General features: G+C 42.8%; 1 protein-coding gene across 1 annotated transcript; it reads right to left on the bottom strand.

The window, feature by feature from the left end:
- Positions 1-1,993: 1,993 nt before the first annotated feature.
- LOC120993872 (E3 SUMO-protein ligase ZBED1-like) lies at positions 1,994-3,967 on the bottom strand. The gene is made up of 3 exons (XM_040422342.1): positions 2,860-3,967; positions 2,726-2,775; positions 1,994-2,519 (listed from the first exon to the last, which is right to left on the bottom strand). Exons 1-3 carry the CDS (start codon positions 3,965-3,967, stop codon positions 2,037-2,039), a joined length of 1,641 nt encoding a protein of 546 aa, XP_040278276.1. The 3' UTR covers positions 1,994-2,036.
- Positions 3,968-11,212: the final 7,245 nt, after the last annotated feature.

The following is an 11,212-nucleotide window of genomic DNA, read 5'->3' as shown; positions in this document are numbered from 1 at the left end:
TTATAGGTTTAATCACAGAATGACACTTCTATCAGCACGCTAGCCTGTGTCTTAGGTTTTTCTGAATGATACTATCAATAACTTCAATGTAAGATTTTCTTTTTGGGATAGATTTCAAGTAGGCCTGAAATACCACAAACTAGTTATTTTCAGAATGGCAAATTTGGGAATGCTTTTTCAACCCAGAACAAAAAGTCTGCTTTGACGGTCACTACAAATAACTTGACCAGCTAAAACTGTGCAGATTTGGTTGAATAGAGATGTGAGACCTGTTTTTTTTTGCGCTGTGTGACAGTTATAGCTTTAATCACAGAATGACACTTCTATCAGCACGCTAGCGTGTGTCTTAGGTTTTTCTGCATGATACTATCAATAACTTCAATGTAAGATTTTCTTTTTGGGATAGATTTCAAGTAGGCCTGAAATACCACAAACTAGTTATTTTCAGAATGGCAAATTTGGGAATGCTTTTTCAACCCAGAACAAAAAGTCTGCTTTGACGGTAGGGCTGCGCATCTTCACTCGTCTCACGATTCGATGCGATTACGATTATCAAGTCCACGATTCGATTCAATTCGATTCGGCGATGCATCACGATGCATCAAGATTATTACCCAAGTCCCCTTGTTTTTCAATTTTACATCAAAAAATTAATTCAATCAGTCAGAAATTGCACAAAAATATTTATTTGTATCTGCTATTTAAACAAATCATACCAAGTTCCCTGCATATCATATAGCAAAGTCTGAATGAACAAAACAGTGCAGCAGACAACAGTATTTATTTAAAACAGTACTGTCAGTGTCTCTGTAACATTAAACTGTTGTGCTGGCCTGGCTGGTGCAGTTAGTTTATAAGTTTTACAATAGTTTTACCATATAATATATATTATATATTATATAATATTAAACAGTACCTACAAAAAAAGGAGCACTTCAGTTCCTGACTGTAAAACATCACAGTGAGTCAGTGAACCTATAACACAGTCAGTGACTGTGTTATAGGTTCACTCACTGTGATGTTTGCCAGTCAGAAACTGTCTGTCACACAGTGTGTTCAAGTTGTCTGTGTTGCAGAACTTCCTGGTTCACCGTGATTGTTTTGGCAGCAGGAGCAGCACCACCACCAGCACCAGCACCAGCACCACCACCAGCACCACCACCAGCACCAGATGGGTAGTACGTCTAGATCAGTGCTATAAGCTCTCAGAGTTGTCACTTTACAGAAAACGTTACCTGCACTGAGCACTCAGCAAGCACTCTACCACGATACATCAACTGAAGCCAAGCCATGCCACCATTAGAGGAAGCTGGAAAATCCTTGACAGAATACATTTTCAACTGAATCTGAAAACCTTGGACAAATCTTTATGGGATCACAAACACACACCACAGAATACCAGAAAAAAAATAAACACACATCCTCCTCACTGAATCATAATGGTAAAGGGCAGGCCACAGGACGGGCAATGTGGCACAGCCACCATAGTCAGACATGATGTCAGAAGGTCGGTGTGTGTTTTTTTGGTTTGTGTGAATGTGTATTTGTGTGATCCAATAAAGATTTACTCCAGGTTTTAAGTTTCAATTTATTCTTTCAAGGATTTGCCTTCCTCTGGTGGCTTGGCGGGCGTCAGTTGTCTGGAATTAAATACAGAATTCTTTTGGTTGAAGGTTAAACCCCTAAACAGAGTCAGAAATTCACAGAGCATGACAGACACATTGGGAAAACACCAAAAAACACGTCAGTGTAAAAATACAAAATGGATCGGACGGACAGTCGCATAATAGAAAACCATTCTCCATCTCCTCTCCACTCCAGTGCTGCTAAAAGCTAGAATAATATCATATATTCTGATTAATCAGAATAATCAGGGGAGGGAAAGGGAAAAGGGGAGGGGAAGGGAAAAGAGAAGGGGAAGGGGGAAAAGGGGAGGGGAAGGGAAAAGGGGAGTCTGGCAGGGGAGACAGAGAAATAAAATATTTCAGTGGCAGAGACAATGCTATAAACAAAATCTATAAAATTAAAAACACTGCTCAGCATTTGGGAACATGTAGATTTTTCTGTAAGAACACCAATTGATCTACATGGTCTGGTTTGAGGGCGCTTCTTTTTGCAGTTACCACATCTCCTGCAGTGGAGAAAACCCGCTCTGCAGACACGCTTGTACCTGGGATACACAAGTATTGCTTTGACAGCCGAGAAAGGAGGGGAAATATGACCTCATGCTCACGCCACCAGTTCAAAGGGTCCTCAGTGAGAGGCAGAGGTGGGGCTTTACAATAGTTTTCCATTTCCTCTTCAGCCTTGGCATAGGGGGTCTTTTTGGGTTCTATTGTACCTTCAGTGTCAGTGAAAGACTGTCCCAGCAAACTCACGAGCAGCGATCTGGCCTTTTTGGGAGGAGATGGTGGAGAATGGTTGTCTTCGATGGGTGAACTGTCCTCTTCTTCCAGAGTTTGTTTTCTTCTAGGCACTTGATGATCCTCTTGTGTCCTCTCACTCTCATCTGATGTAATCTGTGTTTGAACAAAAAAGAAACGGAAAAAAAACAATAAGTAAAAACACAAATGTCAATGCCTTTGATTCTGATGGGGTGATGAAAAAGCACAGGAAACGGACAGTACAGTTCCCGCACCGCATCAGATTCAGAAGCGTGGTAGTGCTTGTGCTACTGTCGTTTCAAGAAGAAACATGATGGAATTCTTCAAATTAATTTAATTACCTCCAAGGATGCAGCTTCCTCAGTGACTCCTTTAAATATCTCCAATCTTTCTTAATCTGTGAGGATGAAAGGCAGTCCCTTAAAGCGAGGATCCAGTGCAGAGGCTGTATGAAGGATCTTCTTCTCGGCCTCACTGCTGTACCTCTTCTGGAGATCTGTTCTAATAGAATTCTTGATCTCATGGATTATGGGTGTGTCTCCCATCGTGTCTGTCATGCTCTGGAGAAGTTGTGCATTTATAGGGGCAATGAGAGAAACTGTTGGATTGCGCTCTTCTGACATCAGCATGGTTGCATCCTTCATTGGCTTTAATGCACTCACGGCGTCCTCTGCATTTGACACATCTGTTTCGTTTAGAGTGCAGAGATCGGACTCTCCTCTTCTGACTTCTGGAGACAGCAAGGTGGCACAGACTGCAGGTTGTTGTTCCAAGAACCTCTCGACCATGTCGTATGCACTGTTCCATCTTGTTGCCACATCAGTTATCAGCTTATGATTCTTCAGGCCAAGACATTTCTGTTTCTCTTTTAGACAGTGGCTTGCTCTAGTGCTGCGGTGAAAGAATGTGGATATCCGACGTACTCTGCCAAGAAGCCTAGAGAGAGTGGCCACTTTCAACGCTCGCTGGGATGCAAGATTCAGTGTATGGGTGAAGCATTTCACATGGGGGAATTTTCCAACTTGAGCTGCAACTATCATGTTTGACGCGTTGTCGGTCACAAGCACTACAGATTTATCGGACAGCTGCCATTCTTCCACAACATGAGAAAGTAGCTCTGCCAGATGAGCACCCGTGTGAGACTCATAAATGGCTCTCGTTTGCAGTACATGCGACAAAATCTGCCAGTCCTTACTAACGTAATGTGCTGTTATTGTAACATAAGACTCTGTCGTGACTGAAGTCCAGGAATCACACGTTATTGCGACTCGACTTGCTTGGCTCATTGATGCAATTATCTTAGCTTTGGTTTCGTAGTAGAGTGCAGGTATGACGTTTTCTGTAAAGTGACTTCGTGACGGGATCTTGTAACGCGGCTCTATCGTCTTCAAAAGGTAGCGAAACCCACTGTTTTCCACAACAGAGTAAGGGCGCAGGTCCTTCGCTATGAAAGCTGCCACAGCTTTTGTTATTCTCTTTACCTTTTCAGAGTTGGGCGGCAAAGTTGACTGTAACATTGCATCAATTCTTGGCTGATCTGGGTTCATTTCCTTGGTGGTGGTGGTGGTGGTAGGTTTTAGCATTTCTGGGTGAAAACGGCTGACGTGGTTTCTCAGATTAGTAGTATTCCCTAGATATTTAATTTTTGTGTGACAGATTTTACACACAGCGTATGACTTGTCCAATTCGTGATTCCTACTTTTTTCATAAAAGCCAAAATGTTCCCAGATGTTTGCTTTTAAAAAGCTAGGTGCATTTTTTATCTCTCGTTCCTTTTGTTCTACTTCTGCCATTTTTATTTACTAGCAAATGCAATGCATGCCAGGCATCTATGTGAATTTGTGAGTAGGGATGACACAAGTCTTGAATTTGAGTGACTAAGCCTAAAGCCTGCCACGAGATCAACAGAAAAAGTAACACTGCTGGCTGCTGGTGGTGGTCGGGTGGAGCTATTCTCCTCCTGCCTGTGGTGGACTGGACTGAGCCTGAGGAGTGAGGAAAAACGGACAGGTGGTGACTGAGGTGACACAATTTTTTTTTTTAGGTACGGTAATAAGTTAATAACAGGCAGTGACCAGCTGCAGTCTCTGTGAGTGGTGTATCTGTGTGATGGTCACCTACCTGTCACAACAAGGTGGCAGAGTCTGGCTGGCACGTGGCACCTGCGCAGGCGCAGGGGCGTAGCTAGAAATGACTGGGCCCCATAGCAAAAAAAATTTATGGGCCCCCCGGTGGTGACCTCTATGAACCTTGTAAAGAAACCAAGACAATGGGGACACGGGACATAGCTTTCTGTAGCAGTTACATCTGACTCCGGTCCCCGAGGGGCCCAAAGGCACCAGCATTATAAATGGCACATGGTAGGCGGCGGTAGAGAGTTTACATTGGTGCTCGAGGCTGTGCTTAATGCTACTTTCACACTTGCGTCAGAGGATTCCGGCAATCTGGACGCAAACGGATGCATTTGTCAGGCGGATCCGTCTGACAAATGCATTGAAATACCGGATCTGTCTCTCCGGTGTCATCTGGAAAAACGGATCCGGTGTTTATTTTTTTCACAGATTTAAAGGTCTGCGCAGATCGGAAGAACAGATCCGTCAATGCAGCAATTTTAATGCCGGATCTGGCACTAATACATTTCAATATAAGTTTAAAGCTGGATCCGGCAAGTGTTCAGGATTTTTGGCAGGAGAGAAAACTGTAGCATGCTGCGGTATTCTCTCCGGTCAAAAAATGTAAGAGGGACTGAACTGATGCCTCCTGAACGGATTGCTCTCCATTCAGAATGCATTAGGATAAAACTTGTCAGTTCTTTTCCGGTATTGAGCTCCTAGGACGGAACTCTATGCCGGAAAAGAAAAACGCAAGTGTGAAAGAACCTGAGAGACCATCAGTATGTTAGTCCTGGAGGTTTCAGGTTGATAGATCCTGTGTATGCTACATTGTATCCACAATAACCATCCTCTCAGTAGGGACTGATACATGTGTGAAGGGGCTCTGATGGTGCAGGATCAGTAACTGTCAGTAAATCTGACACCCCAGCAGTTTCAGATCCCTGCCCTTAGCTGAGAGTTGTCAGTGTGGATCACCTCCTGCTGGGAGCAATCTCCAATAGTGTGAGATAAATGTAGACATTCCCAGACTGGCCACTAGGGGCCGCTGTTTGACCGCCTTTCATAGACCCGGAACCTAAAGTTCCGTCCACTGTAGTAGACGGAGGGGAAGAATAAGAAGAGACACAACCGAAAAAAATAAAGAAGAAACATGGCGCGGGCGGCAAAGGTATGAGAAGCGGCAATATGAGCTGTGTAGGTGGCAGGCGGTAGGTGGGTGTATATGCTGTGTAGGTGGCAGGCGCTTTGGAGGTAGATATTACATACTCATAGGTGACAGAACTTACCTCGCCGCCAGCCACCGCACGTCCGCACTGCCGCCTGCTTCTGAGTGTCTGACTGGGAGCCGGAGATGCGCGGAAACCACGCCTCCGGCTCCTCCTCACTCAGTCAGACCTGGCTCACTCAATGTTGTGGCCACCCCCTCTGACACGTCAGCAGGAGGCGGAAGGCGGGAAAGAAGGCGCCCAAAAACTTTTTTCCGACTCGGCTGCACGGCGGACGCGACGCTGACGTCATCAACATGCATCGATTATTTAAAGCAACCGCATCGATGCAGAATCGCCGGGGGTCGAATCGCGATGCATCGATGCATCGATTATATTCGACAGCCCTATTTGACGGTCACTACAAATAACTTGACCAGCTAAAACTGTGCAGTTTTGGTTGAATAGAAATGTCAGGTCTATTTTTTAGGCGCTGGGTGACAGGCTCAACTTGCCCCTGATGTAATATATGGCCAAAAAATAACCAGACTGTTGATGGTTAAATGCACTTCGGTGACACAGGCTCAGCCTGCAGCTGATGTAGTTTATGGCCAAAAAATAATCAGACTGTTGATGGTTAAATGCACTTGGGTGAAACAGGCTCAGCCTGCAGCTGATGTAGTATATGGCCAAAAAATAACCAGACTGTTGATGGTTAAATGCACTTCGGTGACACAGGCTCAGCCTGCAGCTGATGTAGGATATAGCACAAAATAACCACACTATCGATGGTTAAATACACTTGGTGATAGCTCGTGCTGGCGCACCACAAGTCACAAAATGGCCGCCGATCACCCCAGAAAAAAAGTGATCTAAAAACGCTCTGGGCAGCCTCAAAAAAGTGAGCAAGTCAATAATAGCACTTCAATGATCCACAGCTGCAGATCGATCACAGAATGAAGTCTTTTGGAGGAGTTAATCTGCCTAATCTCGCCCTAACGTCGCAGCTGCAACCTCTCCCTATACTGATCATAGCAGAGTGACGTGCGGCGCTACGTGACTCCAGCTTAAATAGAGGCTGGGTCACATGGTGCACTGGCCAATCACAGCCATGCCAATAGTAGGCATGGCTGTGATGGCCTCTTGGGCCAAGTAGTATGATGCTTGTTGATTGGCTGCTTTGCAGCCTTTCAAAAAGCGCCAAGAATGCGCCGAACACCGAACTCGAACCCGGACTTTTACGAAAATGTTCGGGTTCGGGTCCGTGTTACGGACACCCCAAAATTCGGTACGAACCCGAACTATACAGTTCGGGTTCGCTCATCCCTAGTCATATTTCATTTATGGGCTTACCATGGCCTGTTGCTGTTGATTTCCCATTCCGCAGTACACATTGCTGCTGCCAACTTTGAACGTGATGCTGTCTAAAATGTCTTATTTCATTTATGGGCTTACCATGGCCTGTTGGTTTCCCATTTAGCAGTACACATTGCTGCTGCCAACTTTGAACCTGCTGCTGACTGACATGTCATATTTCATTTATGGGCTTACCATGGCCTGTTGATTTCCCATTAAGCAGTACACATTGCTGCTGCCAACTTTGAACCTGCTGCTGACTGACATGTCATATATCATTTATGGGCTTACCATGGCCTGTTGCTGTTGATTTCCCATTCCGCAGTACACATTGCTGCTGCCAAGTTTGAACGTGATGCTGTCTAAAATGTCTTATTTCATTTATGGGCTTACCATGGCCTGTTGGTTTCCCATTAAGCAGTACACATTGCTGCTGCCAACTTTGAACGTGATGCTGTCTGTCCTGATAAGTTATTCAGAGCTATGTTTAGGCCTTTTACTAGACATTTTCCATCTTCCATCCTGTTGATGCTGCTATTGAATTTGCTGATCAGGCTGATTTTGGTTTAGTCCTTACACTACATCATTATATTTAAATGTTGATTATGCATTTCCTACTGAGTTGTGCCAAGTTATGTTTAGACCTTATGCTCAACCATTTCAAACTTCCATCTTGTTGATGCTGCATCTGTCTATCCTGAACATGTAGTTATAATTACTCTTTATTCTTCAATTTTATCATTAAATTATGATGCTGCCTATCCTGCACGGTTAGGCGAAAATACTGCAGACCTTTTACTATGGTGTTTACATTTACCTGCTTTTGTCTGCCCTGTTCCTGCAGAGTTTAGTTTAGCTATCTGTGGCCTTTAGACAACAGATTTTTCTATTTTAATGGTAGTTTCAGTAGTTATCCTTAATTGTTTGGCCCTTTGATTTGTAAGCCTTCTACTGTTGCGTTACTATTTCACTGCTACTGTTTGGCCTAATGCAGCCAAGTAATGTGTCTGAAATATAGTAAATTATTAAAATCGAACTGTGGAATTTTTTTTTTCAAGATCATGCAAAGGAGAACCAGCATGGACCACTTATTAGCCCTTGTAATTTGACAAGTATTGAGTATTATTATTTTCATAAAATGGTGTTCATGTTTAATATTTGCGAATGTGCACTATTCATCGTATATTGTCAAGAATTTGATTGGAATATAGATAGAATAAAAACGTTTTTGTTTAATACATTCATGTGGTTTTACGCTTCATTCACCAAAATAATTTATTTTATTTTATTTTAAAAATTTTAATTTAGCTTTAATTGGGTTGTTGGCGTCCATGTTGTGGTTCTTACTTTAGCAAGGTGGGGACCGCATGTGGGCTTCCATTTTCAAAAGGTTTTGTGCACTTAACATTGTACAAGACTGATTGATAAACCTAATAAAAGTTTTTGTTTTATTTATTATTTTAATACGGACTTAGGTTCTAACATGGTGTTGTCGGTTGTCCTGGAAAGGATGCCTGGCTTCCGTGTTGACCTCTCTACATGGTTGGGTGTTACTGGCGTTATACTCATCCGTGTGGTAATCGGGTTTTGGTAATGGAGCGTTATTGCCACATGTATATATAGATATATACATTTATATGTAATCTTACTTCTTGACAATTATATAATGATTATTTTCACATGCAAGTGTAATATAATTCAAGATTGTAATCTTTCAAAATTAACTGCTGACAGTATAATAATTCTGAAGCCATGTCACCATTTTGTGAGTGATTCTACTCATTGCATCACATGTTGATGTCTTTATTGACGAAGCTATGCTCCGACATGTCCAGTTTAACAAACGGACACTATATCTGATTCATGCTAGTTATTTCTTTGTTGACTCGTCAATTTTATTTATTTTTTTCAGACACATTTGATCTTTACAATTTTTACAAATAATGTAACTAATATAACTTAAGACAATTTTAATATGCAATATTGTCTTATTGAGGTTGAAATTAGGATCACAGTATGGATAGTTGGATAATTTTTTTATAATAAGATACTTTTTTAAAAGTATCAATTTATTTTTTGTTAAAATTTGGTTGATACTCTATATATAATACATTTTTAATGTAGATTTGTATTTTGTAATCTAAAGCTTTGTTCAATAATACATTTGAAAGGTAATAGTGTGTTCACACAAAGGAGAATTAATGTGTGTTAAACAATAATTTTCTATTATAAATTACGTTATTGTACACTGCTCAAAAAAATAAAGGGAACACAAAAATAACACATCCTAGATCTGAGTTAATTAAATATTCTTCTGAAATACTTTGTTCTTTACATAGTTGAATCTGCTGACAACAAAATCACACAAAAATTAAAAAATGGAAATCAAATTTTTCAACCCATGGAGGTCTGGATTTGGAGTCACACTCAAAATTAAAGTGGAAAAACACACTACAGGGTGATCCAACTTTGATGTAATGTCCTTAAAACAAGTCAAAATGAGGCTCAGTAGTGTGTGTGGCCTCCACGTGCCTGTATGACCTCCCTACAACGCCTGTGCATGCTCCTGATAAGGTGGCGGATGGTCTCCTGAGGGATCTCCTCCCAGACCTGGACTAAAGCATCTGCCAACTCCTGGACAGTCTGTGGTGCAACGTGACGTTGGTGGATAGAGCGAGACATGATGTCCCAGATGTGCTCAATTGGATTCAGGTCTGGGGAACGTGCGGGCCAGTCCATAGCATCAATGCCTTTATCTTGCAGGAACTGCTGACACACTCCAGCCACATGAGGTCTAGCATTGTCTTTCATTAGGAGGAACCCAGGGTCAACCGCACCGGCATATGGTCTAAAAAGGGGTCTGAGGATCTCATCTCGGTACCTAATGGCAGTCAGGCTACCTCTGGCGAGCACATGGAGGGCTGTGCGGCCCTCCAAAGAAATGCCACCCCACACCATTACTGACCCAATGCCAAACCGGTCATGCTGGAGGATGTTGCAGGCAGCACAACGTTCTCCACGGCGTCTACAGACTCTGTCACATGTGCTCAGTGTGAACCTGCTTTCATCTGTGAAGAGCACAGGGCACCAGTGGCGAATTTGCCAATCTTGGTGTTCTCTGGCAAATGCCAAACGTCCTGCACGGTGTTGTGCTGTAAGCACAACCCCCACCTATGGACGTCGGGCCCTCATATCACCGTCATGGAGTCTGTTTCTGACCGTTTGAGCAGACACATGCACATTTGTGGCCTGCTGGAGGTCATTTTGCAGGGCTCTGGCAGTGCTCCTCCTGTTCCTCCTTGCACAAAGGCGGAGGTAGCGGTCCTGCTGCTGGGTTGTTGCCCTCCTACGGCCTCCTCCACATCTCCTGATGTACTGGCCTGTCTCCTGGTAGCGCCTCCATGCTCTGGACACTACGCTGACAGACACAGCAAACCTTCTTGCCACAGCTCGCATTGATGTGCCATCCTGGATAAGCTGCACTACCTGAGCCACTTGTGTGGGTTGTAGACTCCGTCTCATGCTACCACTAGAGTGAAAGCACCGCCAGCATTCAAAAGTGACCAAAACATCAGCCAGGAAGCATAGGAACTGAAAAGTGGTCTGTTGTCACCACCTGTAGAACCACTCATTTATTGGGGGTGTCTTGCTAATTGCCTATAATTCCCACCTGTTGACTATCCCATTCGCACATCAGCATGTGAAATTGATTGTCACTCAGTGTTGCTTCCTAAGTGGACAGTTTGATTTCACAGAAGTGTGATTGACTTGGAGTTACATTGTGTTGTTTAAGTGTTACCTTTATTTTTTTGAGCAGTGTACAATGTTATATTGGGCTTTTCAATAGCATATAATAATAATAATGAACTGTTACATTTTTTTTGCTCTAAATATTTTATTTTTGTTGGACAACAGTGTATATATAAGCGATGAATACACATGCTGTAGTTGGGTGTTGAATCTTTTTTTAAATACTTTTATAATCGCTCTTCCACAGCCCCATCTGTTACAAAATTTTGTCTGCTGCAATATTATAACCTGACACTCTCTATTACTGCTTAGTTATGCCAAACTTTGTGTAGTAATTAGAATACTACTTTAACTTACCAACTGCATGCTGATCTTGGCCTGATACTTCAGAGTTCTGTGTGGT

Source organism: Bufo bufo, chromosome 3, assembly GCF_905171765.1.
Source record: "Bufo bufo chromosome 3, aBufBuf1.1, whole genome shotgun sequence".
In the NCBI taxonomy this organism is placed as follows: domain Eukaryota; kingdom Metazoa; phylum Chordata; class Amphibia; order Anura; family Bufonidae; genus Bufo; species Bufo bufo.
Note: the sequence above shows the minus strand (reverse complement) of the source record. Positions and strands in the feature narration are given on the sequence as shown.

Excerpts from the sequence above, each read along its gene's own strand:
- LOC120993872 (XM_040422342.1), bottom strand. The coding sequence starts at position 3,967 with ATGCTAAAACCTACCACCACCACCACCACCAAGGAAATGAACCCAGAT. Across the intron at positions 2,776-2,859 it reads TCTCCAGAAGAGGTACAGCA|AAAGATTGGAGATATTTAAA; the intron begins GTGAGGCCGAGA and ends TCACAGATTAAG. Across the intron at positions 2,520-2,725 it reads AGGAAGCTGCATCCTTGGAG|ATTACATCAGATGAGAGTGA; the intron begins GTAATTAAATTA and ends GTTCAAACACAG.